At 43.0% G+C, this 20,468-nt stretch overlaps 1 protein-coding gene across 1 annotated transcript in view; it reads left to right on the top strand.

Annotated features, from left to right (window-relative positions):
- abch1 (ATP-binding cassette, sub-family H, member 1) overlaps positions 1 to 20,468 on the top strand; it is a gene marked incomplete at its 5' end in the record, with an annotated part of 38,682 nt that overhangs the window by 12,316 nt on the left and 5,898 nt on the right. Inside the window, 11 exons of the mRNA XM_083651130.1 lie at positions 6,901 to 6,975; positions 8,269 to 8,452; positions 9,483 to 9,579; positions 9,716 to 9,887; positions 10,668 to 10,768; positions 15,142 to 15,212; positions 16,609 to 16,658; positions 17,515 to 17,571; positions 17,837 to 17,907; positions 18,204 to 18,292; positions 19,408 to 19,511. Of these exons, the coding sequence (XP_083507256.1) occupies positions 6,901 to 6,975; positions 8,269 to 8,452; positions 9,483 to 9,579; positions 9,716 to 9,887; positions 10,668 to 10,768; positions 15,142 to 15,212; positions 16,609 to 16,658; positions 17,515 to 17,571; positions 17,837 to 17,907; positions 18,204 to 18,292; positions 19,408 to 19,511 (1,071 nt within the window). The remainder of the gene's footprint in view (positions 1 to 6,900; positions 6,976 to 8,268; positions 8,453 to 9,482; positions 9,580 to 9,715; positions 9,888 to 10,667; positions 10,769 to 15,141; positions 15,213 to 16,608; positions 16,659 to 17,514; positions 17,572 to 17,836; positions 17,908 to 18,203; positions 18,293 to 19,407; positions 19,512 to 20,468) is intronic.

A 20,468-nucleotide genomic window follows, 5' to 3' on the forward strand; every position in this document is an offset into this window, starting at 1 on the left:
TTATCTAAACTTGAACAGTCGCAATTTGCGGCACAATCTTTTCAAAGTCCTAGGCTACTTTTACACGCTGTGTTTAGGCGCTAAAAGAGAGAGGATTTCCTTGTTACTAAAACCGATTCTGAAGTACAATTTCACTAATTCATCTGTGTGCAATACAGAGAGGCTATGTTGTATCACAAGAGAGGCTACAGAAAGAGAATGGATCAAGTTGATTGATCCTGACGTGTGGAGGACAGGCTGGCGCAGCGTCTGAGGCATTACCGCTGCAAAGGTCCCAATGCGCCCTAGCATATGCATGGGTACGATAAACTGAAGCCATATGGCATTGCCATCAATGGTTGCATTGATGATCTTTGATTATGATACAGCAGCTTACAGTTAAGAATACAGTTGCAACACTTCAGAAACTCACGTTCACATTCCAAGGATACTACTGACTGACACTGTCAGGCAGCTTCCCTTTAAGCTTCCCCTAACTTGTTTTGATGGAGTTGACTTTTTTGACATTTCAACTTTATTCTCAACCATTTCGTCTTTATTCTCGTTACAGTATTTCAGCTTTATTCACGAAACTTCGACTTTAATGTCAACATTTCGACTTTATTCTTAAAATGAAAGGGAAAAAAACAACTTCCTAATTTGATTTATTTTTTCCTCTGCCTGGTGAAATGTCAACTTTTTTCACAAAATTTCGCCTTTTTTCTCGAAATGGAAACAAATTTTTCTTCCTCCTGTCATTGGAAACTAATTTTTTTTCCTCCTTTATTTTTCCCCCCATCATGCATGGCCCTAATCGTATGTGTCAAATGTACTTGTTAGTTTTATCATTATTTCATCTAGGGATGCACCGATCCACTTTTTTCACTTCCGATCCGATTCCGATACCTGAATTTGGATATCTGCCGATACCGATATTATGCCGATACCAATATTTTTCTTGAATATACAGTATAGGCAAAGATTTGACCAATTACATTTTTTTTTTTAATATACCTTGCAAAAAGCAGACAAAATTAAGAAAATATACAAGGCAAAGAAGGATATTATTATACATGGGCAAATTACGGCCAGTGTAATTACGGCTGTGAGGCCCGCGCTGGAATAAAAAAAAAAAAAATCCCCGATTCCGATCCGTGAATTAGGGTCAATATCGGCACCCGATATTGGATCCAATCAGCCCCATCCCTAATTTCGTCAACCTCATCCTGTTTTTATTTAGTCAAGTTTTAGTCTGAGCATTTAGTCTTATCTTAGTCAAAGAAAATGTAACGGCACGGTGGCTCAGTGGTTAACACTGTTGCCTCACAGCAAGAAGGCCCGGGGTTCGAACCCCGGTCCGTCCCAGGTCCTTTCTGTGTGGAGTTTGCATGTTCTCCCCGTGTCCGTGTGGGTTTTCTCCGGGTGCTCCGGTTTCCTCCCACCATCAAAGAAAGACATGTATGTTAGGGTTAATACTCCTGTCAGTGCCCCTGGCCAAGGTACTGGCAAAAATAACTGGAGTTGGTCCCCGGGCGCCGCACAGTGGCTGCCCACTGCTCCTAGTTCTAGGAAGGTTCCTAGTAGAGGATGGGTCAAATGCAGAGGATGAATTTCCCCAAGGGGATAAATAAAGGATAACTTAACTTAACTTAACTTAACTTAATAGTCTAGTTTGAGTCAATGAAAACTGTTGACATTTTAGTATAGTTTTAGCATTTTAGCATTCTTTAGTGATAGTTTTCGTTAACGAAATTAACACTAGGTTAAAATCACAAATCATTGGTAGTAATGGTTTTTTGTCATTTACAGATGTAAACAGAGGTCAGATCACATAAACACAATAACCCAGAAATTAAGAAACATTGCCTGTGATTACACGTGTGATTTCAAAGTGACTTATATGATCCAATTACTGTGTGATGAATGAACAGGCCAGGATGGGCAAACATCAGATTTTTCTCACAGCATAATCGGAAGTCTACATACGGTAGTCTGGACCCAAATAATGTAAGATATAGAAGGGAAGTAAATGTGAAAGTGGGAAAAGTAAAATAAATAAATAAATAAATACAGCCACAGGAGTGGCTGTAGGAGTGGTATTACAGTTCACATCTAGCCCTTATTACTGATCATCCTACTACTGTAGCATAAATCCAGTCACTGTAGTAACATTCCTATTCAGCCATAATCTTCTTTGTATAAAGTCTACCAAGTCTAATGCCAAATACTAATGACTGTGCTCAGTCTGTAGGCTTCCATAAGCCACATTTATTTTGTGTTCATTTAGCCTTGTGTCTCTAATGGGGAGGCTGGAATTCTGTGCATTTTCTAGAGATTTTTAACCTGCTACTATGTCAAGAGGTCACATACTGTACTGTCAAAATGTAAGGTTTAACTCCTGTAACTCCTGCTACCTACACGTGTATGTGTGTGTCAGCTGTCAACATTTGAACTAGCTACAAGAGTTAGGGGTAAAAGTAAAAGTTGGGCATTCTGTGCATTTTCTAGACATTTTTAACCTCCTACCATGTCAAGAGGTCACATAATTGCAGTTAATAGCCTTAGTTACGGGTTTAAACCCAGTAATATATATATTACTATTATATATTATTATTATTATATATTAATATATGTATCAGCTGTCAAAATTTGAACTAGCTACGAGAGTCACGGGTTTAAACCCTGTAACCCAGTGATACTCAACTTGCGGCCCGGGGGCCAGATGCGGCCCGCGATAGGGTGCCAAGGGGCCCCCTGGCCATTTTCGAATTCACAATGAAAACTATAAAGTTCGACTGAGCTCCAGATAAATTCTCAAATATCGCCACCTGCTCACCACCCAGGTACTTATATGTACTGACGAACTTAACTTAACCTATCCGGTGTGCACAAAATTGTCAGACTAAACTCCGGCTGACACCCCAAATACCTACAATCCTCTACAGAAACATTTATATTATTAATGTTTGTTTACTAACTGGCCCCTGGCCTCCTGTCATTTTGCAAAAGTGGTCTCTGGGCAAAGCAAGTTGAGTATCCCTGCTGTAACCCCTGCTACCTCTGAAGCCTTTACATAACAAGGCCACAGAACCACGCTGGGTTTTGGCTCGACACTGATGGAGCAGCTGCTGTACGTGTTTGCTGTGAACCAGACACTCAAACTTACAACTTAGCTTGACTCAGTGACTGCAACTGCAGGGGAATGAGGTTGATTCTTTGATTTATTTAAGCTTTTGTGCGATTTACAAACCAACTTGACATAACTGTCAGGCTCTATTTACAAACCAACTTGACATAACTGTCAGGCTCTATTTACAAACCAACTTGACATACTGTAACTGTCAGGCTCTATTTACAAACCAACTTGACATAACTGTCAGGCTCTATTTATTTTACAAACCAACTTGACATAACTGTCATGCTCCATTTACAAACCAACTTGCCATAACTGTCAGGCTCTTTTTACAAACCAACTTGACATAACTGTCATGCTCCATTTACAAACCAACTTGTCATAACTGTCATGCTCCATTTACAAACCAACTTGACATACTGTAACAGACATGCTCCATTGCCAAGGAATTTGTGTTGCTAGGTTATGTCAACAGGCAGGTTGTTGTTCTGCCTGGTATTACTCTACACGCCGCAGACCAAGCTGGGTCAGACAGGCCAAGCTGGGTGAGACAGACCAAGCTGGGTCAGACAGACCAAGCTGGGTGAGACAGACCAAGCTGGGTCAGACAGGCCAAGCTGGGTCAGACAGACCAAGCTGGGTCAGACAGACCAAGCTGGGTCAGACAGGCCAAGCTGGGTCAGACAGACCAAGCTGGGTCAGACAGACCAAGCTGGGTGAGACAGACCAAGCTGGGTCAGACAGGCCAAGCTGGGTCAGACAGACCAAGCTGGGTGAGACAGACCAAGCTGGGTGAGACAGACCAAGCTGGGTCAGACAGACCGAGCTGGTTCAGACAGACCAAGCTGGTTCAGGCAGACCGAGCTGGTTTAGACAGACCCTGTTGTCCTGCCTGGTATTACTCTACACGCCGCAGACCGAGGTGGGTCAGACAGACTGAGCTGGGTGGTCAGACAGTCCCTGCCAATATTCTTATGGCTTGTTTGACCCACTTCAGGGGTGAGTTGAGCACACAGGACAACACAAGTTACAGGAACCTATAGGTATCTGAAAATCAGTTTACTATCGTCCTGATGTGGTAAAACCCATCCAGTACCCCAAAGAGGTTAAAAAGAAACGATAATAAAGGACTAACTATATGCTTGATACTTAAAGTACGGTAATATTATGTATGTATTATGTCTGCTTTCAGTGTTTTGCTACTCTTGATCACTGATTCATATAACACAGTAGTGATATATCCTACACTCACCAAGCACTTTATTAGGTACACCTGCTTATTCATGCAATTATCCATTCAGCCAATCACGTGGCAACAGGGCAATGCATAAGCTCATGCAGATACAGGTCAGCAGCTTCAGTGAACGTTCACATCAAACATCAGATACAGGTCAGCACAGCAGCTTCAGTGAACGTTCACATCAAACATCAGATACAGGTCAGCAGCTTCAGTGAACGTTCACATCAAACATCAGAATGGGGGGAAATGTGATCTCAGTGACTTTGACCGTGGCGTGGCTGTTAGTGTTAGCCTGGGTGAACCCAGCTTTCAACGTGATGTCACAGATTGTGTCTGTACGTCGCGTGACTGATAGTACATGGAGGTCATGTGGAGGCTGGGTTTACCCAGGCTATGTTAGTGCCATGACAGGCTGCTTTCTGAAACTGCTGATCTCCTGGGATGTTCACGCACAACAGTCTCTAGAGCAGAGGCTTCCCAAACCTTTTTGCTTTTCTGCTCCAGTCTGCCCACATTCACTACTCAAAAAACTCACCTGTTCAAAAGTGCTTTTAACCTGTGATAACCTGTGATGTATTGTAATTTGTTTTAAACAAATTGTTTCCTCATTCTTGATTTGTATTATTGTGTTTTAATTTGTTGCTTTCTCGTCCTTTTTTTTAACCCCCATGTAAAACGTCTTTGAGTACCTCTAAATGCGCTCTTAAATAAAATGTATTATTATTAAAAAAATAATAATAATAATATTTTTGCTTGTGACCCCCACTTTGATGTCACAAAATCTGGGGAATCAAGGCATTCAAATTCCGGTGCAACATCTGTAATATCATCAGTGACATCATCAGTGATGTTACATGTAACGGTATGGTGACTTTTTATTTCCTCAGAATTCTGACTTTCAAATCGGAATGCTGACTTTTTTCTCAGATTTCTGACTTTCATCTAGAATTCAGACTTTTTTTTCCTCCGAATTCTGACAGTAGCTTAAACTCGTAATTCTGACTTTAATTAAAATGATTGCATAAAGGTGAATTAAATTATTTTAATTAAATGTATCGTGAATCGTAATCTCAGTTTTTTGATTTTTTTCCCCCAGAATTCTGACAATTCTAACTTTATTTTCAGAATTCTGACTTTATTCTCAGAATCCTGATTTAAACTAAAAAAAAAAACCTAAAAACATCTGACCCTAATCCTCGCCGGTAGTTTTACAGAAGGAGGTTGCACAGAATGGTGCAATTCTGTGAACAGAAACGCCTTGTTGATGAGAGAGTTCAGAGGTCAGAGGTGAAAGGCCAGGCTGGTTGAAGCTGAAAGGCTTCAGTAACCCAGATAACCTCCTTACAACTGTGGTGAGCAGAAAAGAATGCAACACGCCCCAACCTTGAGGTGGACGTCACTTTGGTAGCCAGGTGACATTGAGCTGAAAGATGATAGCTACCCATTAGTTTTAGTACGGTGTTCCTAATAAACTGCTCGGTGAGTGTATATATCCAGTTCATGTATGCTTTTACATTTTCCGTTCTAAATAGCTGGTGTCTGGTAGCTCTTTCCTGCGGGGGAGGGGGGGGGGGGTCCACTTTGTTTGGAATAAACAGAAGAAGAAGAATTGGATAGTTAACATGAGCAGAGATAGAGAGCCCCAGGAACGAGTCCGGAAAACATTGATGCTAACACTTCCTGGTTCTTCACTGTTTTCACCTATGGGAGTTTTGAATGGGTTTTTGGCGTGATGCTTCTAATAAGGTATCTGGGCAACGCAAGCTTAATCAAAAGCGAACCAGTGTTCAGTAGGATAATCTTCACACATGAGGATCACTTTTACGAGTTTTCAAGCTTTTGCGTGCCGTTAAAGGGCGGCTAGCTAGCAAACGGCTAAATGAGACTACACCGTTGAGTCGACGGGGATATTATACGTCAATAACGTCATCACTTCACGGAAATTCTCTTTCCCTCACCTGGTTCAGCCCGGGGTAATCAGTGCACAGCAGCGCACACATCAACTCAACAACAGTCCAGGTTGAGTGGTGCGTGACGGGGAAGCCTATGGGACACTGTGTGTAGTCCTGGATTAGCTTAGCACGAGCTTTTTACTTCTAGGGCTCGCATTTACGCTTCAAAACTCATGAAAGTGGTCCTCATGTGTGAAGATTATCCGGCTGAACACTGGTTCGCGTTTGATTAAGCTTGCGTTGCCCAAAGACCTTATTTGAAGCATCGCGGCAAAAACCCATTAAAAAATCCCATAGGCAGAAACAGTGAAGAACCAGGAAGTCCGGGACTTCCGCTTTCCGACTACAAAAATACGTCATCCCTGGGGCTCTCTATTGCAACAGAGAATCCAGGGGGAAAAGATACCACACTCCCGCCCACACTGTTTGATTGGCAGGTCATCTCTTAGAAGTGCAGTGCAGACTGAAACGCTGCAGCAACGAGCGCTGAGCACCAAAGACGTTGCTAAAAGAAAAAAGAAGAATCTTACGACTGGATTACTAGCTTCAATTCACTCAACCAATGATTTCTCCAAACACTTCTGCCCTCTCTGCAGGTGGGTCTCATGCGAGGTGGTCATCTGCTGGCAGAAGGGCATCCAGAGGCAGTCATGAAGCAGCACAATGCATCCGTGAGTACTGGTTGAAAACTCCATAGATTGTGAAGACAGCCAAGGGTGCTGGGGAGTGGGTGTGGGGAAGGCAAAGGTAGTGCCAGTGCCTGACTTCTCACTGAGGACCAGAGGAACACTGTCCTCATTTAACAGTGCAAAGATTGACTTTCAGTGCATTTGACCTTTTGAGCGATATCACCCATCAACAGCCAATCACATTCTGCCTCTCTTAAATCACTGCAGCAGCATTAGCGCCGATTGGCCACTGGGCAGTGACAGAGGGATAAAATGCAGAAGTAAATAACATATACAACAAAATAATGAGAATAATAAGGCAACAGTAAGTTGCCTTAAGTAGTTATTCCCTACAAATGATGGCCACAGCTAATCAGTAACACATATGTCACCTAATGGACACACACACACACACACACACACACACACACACACACACACACACACACACACACACACACACACACACACACACACACACACACACACACACACACACACACACACAAAGTCCCCTTGGCACAGTCAGTGCAATTTTGACAATGATGCAATAGAGAGCCAAAGTGAAACGTCACTTCCTGCTTTTCTCCCTGTTAATTTTGTCAATTTAAAACATAACTTTGCATGTCAAGAAAGTCACAGTTTGTCGTCAAACTGAAACGTAGGGGTTACTTTCTACTACTTAGCTTGTGGAAGCTCGTGGCATGTCGCCGGTCTTCAGCTTTGCCGGTAGAAAAGGTGACGTCACTTAGGCGACAGTGTATGTACCGGTAGTCTTTCTGATTTATAACTTCTAGTGCAAAAGTTTGGTGACAAACTGCGACTTTCTTGACATGCAAAGTTACATGACAAAATTAGCGTTGGCACCCCGTGGCACAATTCATACGGGATCAAAAAAGTAACCTTATTCTCCGTTCACCGCCATTCATATTTTTCGCAGCGCTGGTACAGGGAGAAAGCAGGAAGTGACGTTTCACTTTGGCTCTCTATTGACAAACAAATGTTCCACGGAGCACAGACCCCCAGGACGTAGTGGTGAGATGCATTCCCCCCATGTTGCGTCAAAATCATTGCCGTCAGACTGTCTGTATTGCGTGACAGACGAACAAATGAACAATTGAACGACCATAAAAAACACAAGGACCTTTGCAGAACATCTCGCCACAAAACAAACCAAAGGGAACAAACCAAACAGATGTGTGGTGATGTGGTCACTAGCGTTGTGAAAGCAAAGTGAAGCCTAGCTGTCGGCCATAATTTGCTTCCCTGTTGACCCGCACTAAACTGCTGTTGCAGACCCTGGAGCACGCCTTCCTGCAGCTGTGCGAGACGTCAGACCAGGTGGGGTCCAAGCGAGGCTGCAGTCCGCAGGGCGGGGTCCTAGAGGACAGCCAATCATTCGAGAGCGGGAGGGTGGAGGAGAGTCGGCCAATTCTCGGTGTTGGATCGGGAGCTCCAGAGGAGCTACCCAAATATTCAGGTACGGCTGTGAAACATGGTGTACAGGTTTTATTATCTATTACCCTAAGACCACCTAACCAATGCCTAACCCTAACCCTCCCCCCTATGCCTAACCCTAAGACCACCCCTCGGTTCCGTAAGAGTATTTGCCCGTTCATATTCTGCAATAATATTTTGATTATTAGCCATAATGTCGTAACCACCCATGGTAGACTTACCACGGGCGAGCTAGTGAAACGATGGTATACTGTATCTTCCTATAGAAGCCACAAATCTGTATGATATATCAGCCTGGTTTTTTATTTATTTATTTATTTATTTATTTATTTATTTATTTATTTATTTATTTATTTATTTATTTATTTATTTATTTATTTATTTATTTATTTATTTATTTATTATTTTATTTGTTAGATTTTTGGGATATTTTGCCTTTATTAGATAGGACAGTGGGAAGACAGGCAAGGGGGGAGAGAGAGGGGATGACATGCGGCAAAGGACCACGGGTCAGATTCGAACCCGGGTCGGCCACGTGAAGGACTAAGTGGTCCGCGTTCTACCTTTTGTGGTACGCCTTCTACCAGGTGAGCCACCGGGATGTCCCCATCCCTGTTTATTATAAAATATATATATTCGATGTAGAAGGAATCTCCTGCGCTTCAACCCCTCCACAGAGGGAGGTCGGTGCTCTCAGAACAGGACAAAACAATGTAAACAGGTCAATGGGCCACTTCCAAAAGGACTAACCCAATGAGTGAGCTGGAGCACACGAAGTCACTTAAATAAATTTAATTGGGTTAGTCCTTTTGGAAGTGGCCCATTGACCTGTTTACATTATATATATTCGATGTCATGGAGAAGTACTACTACCCACAATACTAACGTGTAATATCGATATTTAATTGTGTAATTTTTTTATAGCTTTGGTTTTTGGAATATCGCCTATTCAAGTGTGTTGCCATTGTGTGTGTGTGTGTGTGTGTGTGTGTGTGTGTGTGTGTGTGTGTGTGCGCGTGCGTGCGTGCGTGCGTGCGTGCGTGCGTGAACAGCGGACTGGAAGGTGCGAGCAAGGCACGTGCTGCCAAAGTGGAGGAACATCGCAGCGCTGACGATCAAAACCATGGTGCGGATGAAGAGAATGCCAGGGTGAGGATGATGGTGATGATGATGATGATGTTGATGGTGAAGGTGATGATGAATTCAAAATCAATGGATTTTTTTTTTTCTCCATTGATTTTGAGTACAGAGCCAATATCGGTCTTATTATGATCTGTTTCCGCAGGTCGTTGTGTTTCCAGTTCTTGCTGCCCGTCATCCAGATCTCTCTGATGTGTCTGTGTATCGGAGGAGACCCGAAGGGGATCCGGGTGGCCGTGGTGAACAACGAGACTTACTCCTCCTCCTCCTACAGCCACCTGCTGCTGTCCTTCCTGGACAACTCCAGTGTGGAACAGGTATGTGTTTGGTGGTCCACGTTGTGTGAGCACAGCATTGGGAGGTTTGATTCTGGCGCTCAAGTTCTTTGTAGTTGTCAGTGTTTAACGTGTTGTGGAGTACTAACTGACCATGTTAGTTTTTCAATCCTTGTAATCTTGTTAGTAATTACTTTTTAGAGTTAGAATGTTTTTTATCGTATTGTTTGATTTTTGTTGGTACACATTTTAAAAACACACGTGAAAATCCTGTGGCATTTCTTGCAGATACCTGCTAACTTTAAAAAACAATGTGTTATGGGGCGTACTTTGCGCGGCCGACCCGGGATCGAATCCGACCCGTGGTCCCGTGTCACCCCCTCTCTCTCTCTCCCCACCTTTCCTGTGTGTGTGTGTGTGTGTGTGTGTGTGTGTGTGTGTGTGTGTGTGTGTGTGTGTGTGTCTCACTCGTGACAAAGTGACAACAAGGGTTCCTCACCGATCTGCAGTATATGACGAGTTGGGAGTGAGAATGTGTTGGGGCTTTAACTGCTGAATACTGGACAGGGATTGGCTGCAGGATTCGTGATGTCACGAATCATGCTCGTTGAAAACGGGCCTTTTCAGTGAGCTCAGAGAAGTTTCCACTTTCAGCAGACGATTGTGAAAATAGCTTACTGTCAAACTCTGCAAAGACATCATTCTGCACAGTGAAGCTCAGACATCCAACTGAAGGAGCGAGAAGAAAAACACAGTTTTGACTTTAGGGGGGTCTTTAAGATATACTGTATATATGTGTATCATAAAATATCTGTTTCCCAGGTGCCGTTGTCCCATGCAGAGGCATTCAGCGGGGCCTATAACGGAGAGTACTGGGGCGTCATCGGCTTCGGCAAGAATTTCAGCACCTACCTGTATAACAGGTGAGAGGAACACTGGTCTAGTTGATAAAAGTTGTGAGCGGAAATCTTTGTTTTGCGTTGTCTAGCATCGTACGGCATTTCGTATGCCAGTGATTTCCAATGTGTGGGCTGTAGAGGTACTGCAGGTGGGCTGCCAACACTCCCAATTTTCACGGGCAATCGAATGGCTGTAGTGGGTTCATTTTTAAAGCTAGAGTGAAGATACTGGTATCATAAGAAGACCTAAGGCATATATTGGTACCAAGCATGTTATGTTAGCTATTCGGCAAGGTGGCTAAATAACGCTCTAAACGTGGGCTGAATTTAGGCGAGGGAAAAACTGTTTCAAAGGGGTCCCTTGACCTCTAAGCCCAATTTATCTGAATGAACATGGGTTTAGTGCAGGGGTGGCCAAACTACGGCCCGCGGGCCAACTGTGGTCCGCTGCCCGTTTTTAAGTGGCCCGCCATGAATTTAGCAAAAAATATATATATATATATATAAACTTTTTTCCGTTTTTCTGTTTTAAAGTTTAAAAGGGAAAATGAAAAAACTGATTCCCCCCATTTCATTTTTTCAATTTAAAAACGTTGAAAATGGGTTATACTTGAGTACCCTGAACATTTTTAATACTGAATGAATATTTAATACTAATGTTATGTTAAATTATGCTGTTGGCACAGGAAAAGAAAATTTGAAAACATACAGAAATACCCATTGTAATAGGTGAGCACATTAATAAACTATGTGTCATATATTTAGGTAGAAATTAAATTGTTGATGGCACAAGGGTTTTCTGGTCAAATAGTTTTTGCCGCGAAAACTGCCGCGCTTAATATTGTTTGGCCCGCGACTCCTTATATTTTTCTGTATGCAGCCCACAACCAAAAAAGTTTGGCCACCCCTGGTTTAGTGGGTACCTACTACCCACGAGTCTCCCCTTTACAGATAAGGTGGCATTTTTCACAGCCTAAATAGCATTCATAGCTTATGGATTTGTTTTTGTTTTTGTTCCTCATCACAGCCTACATTTTTGCATGTGGATGGATTATTAATTTTCCGTATGCCAAGTTCACATGCTCTGTTAATTAAATAAAAACATAACGTGATTTTCAGATTTCAAAGTTGGCCGCAGCATTCTTAAATTTGGGAACCCCTGTTGTATGCCATACAGATGTTACTCTTTTAATCTGCCCGTGTTGCAGTTCATCCAGCAGTTAGCTGCACATGTGAGCAGTCGAGAGAAGATCGTGAAGTCAATCATAGCCCCTTTCTTACACGACTTTGTTTCTCAGCTGATTGGTCAATCACGGCATTCTACGTCTATCATTTCTGCAAACCGCTGCTAGCACACCGTTGTTATGACAGTTGTTCTGATAGACTCTGGACTCTGGAGGACCACGTCCAGTAATATCAATCCATAGAAAGATGTCCGGTAAATTTAACGGTTGCTTCACGTCAGGCTCCTGCATCACGCTGTCAGGGTTGATTTGGCGATAATGAGCGGCTCACTGTAACAGCTGATCTCAGGGCGGTTGGCAAACCAGCTGATCAGTAGCGTTAAGCCTGGATTATGCTTGACGCTTTGGCCGGCCGCACGGAAATGAGAGACACGGAATCCTGACGAGGAAACGTGTGGAGCTTTTATACTCTGTGTGGGTTTCTGCTCGCGGAATTGAGCGTGAGTCTTGAAAACTCCACTTTGTCCGCCCAGCCGCGTCCGCATCCGCGTCCGTGTAGTTACAAAATTCGGGGTGCGCACGGCCAGGCGAAAACCGTCCGCACGGAGCCTTGCGGAGGGGCGTGTCTGCTGATTTGACGTCACTTTTCCGTGCGGACACTCGCGTTCCTTGCTGATGCGGAAAGCATAATGAGACCTTTAGTCTGCTCACAGGTGTTTCAGTCGCTCTGCGCTGCATCATACGTTTCGTTGCTCTGATTGGTTGAGGCATTTTGGAATGTGCCCGTTGGTAATGCCACCCTGGCAATAGAAATTCCAGGGGGTGTTAGATCCCAGACTCATTTGCCTTTGTGAATTGGTCTGGTGATGTCAGGCTAGATGCACACTGATATAAACTCATAAAACTCAGTCTTTATGATGAGATCTTGAAAACTGCATTGAAATGAATTTTGAAATGGCAACCGTCTGACCTGTTTTGACTTGTGATGTCTGGAATTGTCTTGACTTGATTTGACTTGTTTGATTTCCTCTCCTTGCACTATGCCAATTGATGACAGTTCCAGTTTTGTTTTTACTGTGTGTGTGTGTGTGTGTGTGTGTGTGTGTGTGTGTGTGTGTGTGTGTGTGTGTGTGTGTGTGTGTGTGTGTGTGTGTGTGTGTGCGCGTGCGCGCGCGTGCGTGCGTGCGACGTGTGTACGTGCATATAGTAAATAGCCTGTATTTATATCTGGCTTTTATCCAAAGCACTTTACAATGAATAGGTACATTCACCCATTCACACAGGCATTCATGCACCGATGAATGAATGGCACAGCCATCGGGAGCAATTTGGGGTTCAGTATCTTGCCCCAAGGACACTTCGACATGCAGACTGGAGGAGGTGGGGGATCGAACCACCGACCGCTTTCATCCAAAGCGATTAGTGGACTAGTACCCGCTCTACCTCCTGAGCTACAGCTACTGTACATGTGTGTGTGTTAACCAACAACTCGCTAGCACTCGGGACTCACAAGGACTCACTCAGTTACATGTGCGTGCGTGGAAAGGAACTTTCACAAATCAAACTAAATAAACAGAGCAGCTCCATCAAAATGCCATTGTGTCAACACAGCAAGCAGCATTCCAAACGTACAGTAGGTAGATATACAGTACACATAAACAGGCACACACACACACACACACACACGCATATCAGTAAATGAATGATTTATTGTTCTGTATATACTGTATGTGACACTCCTGCGCACATGTACACACATCCTGGTATGACACACACACACACACACACACTCACACACACTCTCACACACACACACAGACATCTAATCACACCTTCCACACACCCCAGCGTTGCCATCATGTGATGATGAGTCGATCTTCCAGGGTAAAGGGCACAAGTTGTTGTTATCGGTTTTCTGTGTGAATCGTGTGTGTGTGTGTGTGTGTGTGTGTGTGTGTGTGTGTGTCTTGTCTGTCTGGTCCTGCCTGTCCCTAACCTACCTGAGCAGATCAAGGCTTAGCGCCCGACCAATCACACGCTCATCCTGACGTAATCATGCGCTGTTCATGTGATACTCTGATGGTTTTCACACAATGCTGACTTGTTGGGACAAAACCTTTAAAAGTCCTCATAACACTTGAGGGATAACTTCAGCTAGCAGCAGTCTTACAATCAGAGCTCATCTTGACCAGTTCACACACAATCTAATAACAATTTGAATCTACAGTATAGCATGGGTTTGTCCGTTTGACCTGAGTTGCCCCAATCTGAGAACCCAGAGTCTATTTTGATTTGAAAAATAGACTCTGGGACAGCCCTAGCTTTCTTCCCAGCTTCCTGTACAGAGCGCCTCTCCTGCCACCGTCACTTCCTTTTCCGCGTCCGTTTCTAATAACTTTAACGCAAAAACACTCTGCATAGAAGACGTCAACTCGTCTCTCAACAACAGCGGAAAATTACTGGAGGTGTAGTTGTTGTGACTAGTAGTATCCGCTGCGCAAATTGCTATTCAGACAGTGGAGCACGGCCACGAAAAAGGAAGTGACGTGCTCCACTGTTTACAGTCTGAATAGCAATTTGCGCCGCGACTTTGGCGATGCTACTAGTCACAACAACTACACGTCCAGTTTTTTCCACTGTTGTTGTGAGACGAGTTGACGTCGAGTGTTTTTGCGTTAACGTTATTAGAAACCGACGCGGAAAAGGAAGTGACGGCGGCAGGAGAGACAGGAAGCTGGGAAAAAAGTAGGGCTGTCCCAGAGTCTATTTTCTCAAATGAAAATAGACTCTAGGTTCCCAGATTGGAGTTGCCCTAATTGCTTTTAGAATTCTCTAACTACAATGTTTGTTCAGTGTCAAAATTGCGGTTTTGCCAAATGTTAAAAGGGCGTAACTGGACTTACGGCTGCACTTACTGTATGGCAGCAAACAAAACCCTACTTTCACTGTTAAGCCTTTCAGTTTTTGTTTAATTAAAACTTATGGGTCATGATTTCCGTTGTGTCTATTAGTACTATTATTAGTATTAGAATTCACTAAATGCTCATATTCGCCCCTTTGGTGTATCAGTGCTGTATCTGTATCTTTCTACATCCTGTCTCTTCCTTCCTGTTATTATTTGTGTGTGGTATATATATATATACCGTATATATACACATGTATGTACGGTATATATATTCCCCCCTGTTTGTGACTCTGCTTGTGATTGTACAGGGTGGTGTCCCGTCGGCCTTCTAGAGAGCAGGTCGATGGCGGATCGGTACACGTTTGGCTGGACCTGACTAGTAAGTTCAGTTCCAAACCCTCCTCATGCCCCCCTAGTGCCCTAGTTGGAACGGTTCCATAATTCACTCAGACAACCTTGGATGTTGACATTTTTCTGGTGAGCTCGTAGTAGAGCTGCACTCCAAGATGCTTTATGTCCAAATCTTTAGGTCAAATTCATCACTCGGTACGACAGAAATACATTGTTTGTCTTATGCTCAGCTGTTTCCTTTTTCTGGTCTGCAAACGCCTTCAAATAGTTCATAACTAAATTAATATTCTAGGATGAGTTTTGTAAGATTCTTCTTCACACGTATATTTTATGAAGTGGTGAGGTGTGACTGTACAGTTGTCTACTATCTAATCTTTTAAGGTTTTAGCACACGTGGGATACGTGTGCTAAAATCCTAAAACATGTTTTTGAAATGTACCTACACTGGAAAATACATCACTGAGAGGAGATATAGTCTGTCAACCCACTTTGTATCATTATTATGTTGTTAATATAAGCAGATGGGCAGTGGTTACCTTCTCTCTCTGTTTTCCACACAGAGATCTCCCATTTCCTCCTCTGGCAAAACGCGCCGTTGTGACGTGTTTTACGTCATAACGGAACTGCGGAAGTTCTGCTCCAGATGTGGAATCTGTTCCGAGGGCGGCTGTTATTGTTTATTTAAATTTTTTAAGTATGCACACATCCACAAGAATGCATTGAGAGCCTTAAGTAAGGGATAATGTATATTGAGGCGGTGATTACGGGGGAAATAATGACCGACAGGTGATGATTGAGCCCGACGCGCAGCGGAGGGCTTAATGATTCACCTGAAGGTCATTATTTCCCAGTAATCACCACCTCAATATACATTATCCCGCTTAGAACACGGCCTACAACTAAATCATTCAATAATCTGACAAAAATAATTATTCAAATAGATTTTTTAATAGCGTTTTCAACGACAAAGCGGTTTCATTCGTAATTGGCACACAAGACACCACAGCTGCAACTGGTTGGCCTAATTAGTAGTGTCTGCAGACAAAATGCTCTTATCAACTGATTAATCCAGGTGTGGCAGAGCAGCGGTCGGTTGTTGAGAAATAATGACCGGTGAATATTGTTGATTGACCAATCAGAATCGAGTATTCAAGAGAGCCGTGTTCTAACAAGCCTTAATGACTTGCAACTGGCGGGGGCGGAGTTTCTGCAGGAGGATTTCTCTCATGAGATAAACATTATAGAGAAGGTAAACACTGCCCATGTGCTTATATTACCGAGATGATAATGATACAAAGTGGGTTGATCATCGGTAAAGCCGTCCTTTAAGAGGAGCTTTACGTTTGAATGAGCTAAACCTGAGAACCTGAAGGTGCTAATAATAATATTATTATAATAATAAACGTTCATTCTGTTTTCTCTAGATCGACAGATTGCCATCATGCTCCAGCAAAAAATACACGAGGCCTTTCAGGTACAACGGTGCTTTCTACTGTGTGCTTTGTTCACTCAGATCTTCAGCAGATCTTGAGATGTTTGCATGGCTCAATGATTACGGTTTTCCATGAAGAGATGTCACCACCAGAATCGCTTGAACAAAATGTGCATGGTGTTGACTTCTTGCTGTACAGTCCTATGGGAAACGTACAGTATACTGACACACATGACATGGTACAGTAAATACTGTAAATAACATACAGTTACATGGTTTTTGTAATAGTTCTAGTAGTAGTTTTCTATTGTGTACTTTTCATGCAGCAGACTGGCATAGTATATAAGTATATACAGTATGTGTGGTGGCCTGCAGAAACCCTACACATGTTGCTGCAGCACATTGTTGGTAATGAGCCAAAGTATTTTGAGATTTTTACTGATTTGGTTACTTTCACCTCTGTAGTACATCATGGTGAATAATTATTTTCATAAAACAAAGGGGAAGTATTTGTTTTTATGGTTTTGGTGGAATGCCACTGTGGAAAATACGACGTTGTGGAATGTTTAAAGCCATTTTTCTCATGTTTTACTTTTAGACACATAACAGATTCAAATAATCATAACTTTTGATCTGAGAGAGCTAACTCATCATTCAAAAGATTATATATAGGAGGGAGTTTCTAATGAATGGAAATGTCAGAAAATGTTAAATTCCCAGCATGTGAAGGGTCTTTGCAGACCACCGCACACATAAGAGATGATTATGTGAAACCCCATTCATTTTTCCTACAGAGAAATTGCTATGGAACCGCTTATGATAAGTCATAAGGTACCATATGCCATCCAGTTACAACAAGTATGACTGGGATTATTACAACTCTGTCCTTTATCCTCAGGCTTTTGTCGACAGTAAGATGGGTAGCTTGGCCTACTTGGTTGCCATGCCTATAAAGGTAAGAAGAAGAAAAATATGTATTATTATTATTACTATTAATACAGTTATTATTACGTTATCATTACTATTATTGTTTTATTATTTTGCATAGAATATTATATATATATTGCAATGTTGAAAGAATAGTTACAGTACAAAGTACTTTACAAACAATTTGACAACAGTAAATAAATACCAGTAAAGCAATAAAACTGCATGCATGCTGTATGTATTGCCCGAATAAAGTCACTTTAAATCACTGCCTTGCTGTTTGTGTCTTCCAGATTGAAGAGCCAATCTATGGCAGCCAAAACACAGACTTCACCACCTTTGTGACACCAGGAGCTGTTCTCAGGTCAGTGTAGCGTGGCGTCGGTTCCAAGGGCGTAGGCTTGAGTAGGGACGCTAGGGACGCTAGAGACGTGTCCCTACTGTACCAATATCAAGGTTCCACAGCTGCTATCCACCGTCAAATGATGTGATTCGTCTTAATATGTTAAACAGCCATGCCGTTTTTATATTGACTCACTCTTTTGTTTATGCTTGTACGACTTATTTTTAAGAGGGGTTAGTCAAGATTGTCGAGCGATGTCAGCTAATATTCAGTGGGTCACTCTCTCTCTCTTTCTCTCCCGGCTCCTCCTCTTCCAGCATCACCTTCTACCTGGCTGTGGGTCTGACGGCCCTCTCTTTCGTCCTGGAGAGGAAAGAGGGTCTTCTGGACAGATGCTGGGTCGCAGGTGAGACTCGGTCAAAGATCACACTGAGAAAATGAGAAAAACCACTTCTTCCTTTATCTGCTGCTGTTCTGAGAAATGAGTTGTTGGTAAAGAAGTGGACAGTAGCATTCGACTCATTTGTGTTTTTGATAGTTGATACTGATATCTTTGTATTATGGCTGCTGATATGCTGCCAATATTTAAATTTGACCATTTGCACGTCTAAGAAAGTGTTTCTCCCAGATTTGTATTCTTGTCAGGATGGAAAGGTTTCTGTGATTCTCAACCCTTTTCATATCAAGGACCCTATTTTAGTCTACATTAGAGCCACAGACCCCCATTTGATGAGATGTTGTCTCTCTGACCCAAATCTCAGAATATTTGCATTTTCAGATATGATTTTGTCCAGAATCCCATGGCTATCTGTATTGTACTTACATGTAGAGAGATAACAGTGAAACTATGATCAAAACAGCCATTCTTCTACAAGTGTGCTAACATCTTGTAAATTAAATAATGCTGAAGTCTTAACAATTTGTCGACCCCTGGTCGTCCCCAGACCCCTCGTGTTGAGGACCACTGATTTAGAACATCATGGAACACAACCTCCATTGGCATTGAGGAAACATATGAATTGTTTTGGAGGATGTATTTGTTTTTATTATGTGCAATTGAAATTCAATTTATTCCATTATTGAATGCTGAATACTGCAATACAGAATGTAACCGATGGCTAGTTTCCCCCACAGGGATCATTATACAGTTTGTCTAATCTAATCTGATTTGATCTGATTGAATGAACCATTTAACCATAATTTGATAAATCGCCACTAGGGGGAGCAACAGGATCAGGAGCAGCAGAAATGTTCTGACCTGACATTCTCCAACATGGAAAAAACATTATTAGATTTCACTGATAATCACAATACATTTGGGAAAAAAAAACAAAAAAACATTTTTTTCTGATGTAAAATGTGCTCTTGTGAAGTTAAATGAGCCTGAGTTCATGGTGTTGTGTATCTCCCCCTTTCTCCTCTGTCTCTTCTCTCTCCCCCCTCTCTCTCTCTTCTCTCCCTCTCTCTCTCTCCCCCCCCCTCTCTCCCTCTCTCTCTCTTCTCTCCCTCTCTTTCGGCCAGGTGTGAGCTCTCTGGAGACGATGCTGGCTCACCTGTTCTCTCAGCTGTTTATCATCAGCGTCCAGATCATCCTGCTGCTGATCTTCATACTGTTCGTCTTCAAGGTTTCACACACACGCATGCACACACACACGCACGCACACACACACACACTCACTCACTCACCTATGTACCTATGTACGTCTATGTATCCGCAGCACCGTCCTTTGAGCTATATGGGGTGTTATGGGGGGGGTTTACCCCACCATCTAGTCTCGCGTGCCAGCGATAGTAACATTTTGTGGGCGTTCCCACACAGACCGACTGTATCTATGTAACTATCACTCGGCAAAACGTTTATTTTGAGAACACATTGCCCCAAAATATGAACACCTTTTGTTTATATCTTGTATTTTGTTGGTAACTTGTATAATCGCAGTATTACACGAGAGGGTGTGCTTTAACCCATCTCTGGCACTTCAGTGATGCATACTACTGCCGCATCACTGTCGTGCCAATAATCACGGTAAAGCACAGGGTATCAGGCAGCACTGACCTGAGACTGACAGGGTGTCAGGCAGCACTGACCTGAGACTGACAGGTAAAGCACAGAGAGTCAGGCAGCACTGACCTGAGGTGACAGGTAAAGCACAGGGTGTCAGGCAGCGCTGACCTGAGACTGAGAGGTAAAGCACAGGGTATCAGGCAGCACTGACCTGAGACTGACAGGGTGTCAGGCAGCACTGACCTGAGACTGACAGGTAAAGCACAGAGAGTCAGGCAGCACTGACCTGAGGCTGACAGGTAAAGCACAGGGTGTCAGGCAGCGCTGACCTGAGGCGACAGGTGATAGCCTTGACGTGGACGCACACACTACAGGATTTCCTGCACTAATTTACCACCAGAGTCACAGTTAAAGCCAATTTATTGAGATTGGAAGGCTTATCTTAGTTCAAATTGGCTAAGTGGGTGGATGGGTGGCGGCGGGGTCTGTGGGCGTCACAATTGTGATGTCATCAGTGATGTCACTTGAGCAACCATTCTTCTGTGGTGTTTTATGGCAAAGTTGGCATCCTTTATGT

The sequence above is a fragment of the Poromitra crassiceps genome, assembly GCF_964638095.1.
Source record: "Poromitra crassiceps genome assembly, chromosome: 14".
Taxonomy (NCBI): domain Eukaryota; kingdom Metazoa; phylum Chordata; class Actinopteri; order Beryciformes; family Melamphaidae; genus Poromitra; species Poromitra crassiceps.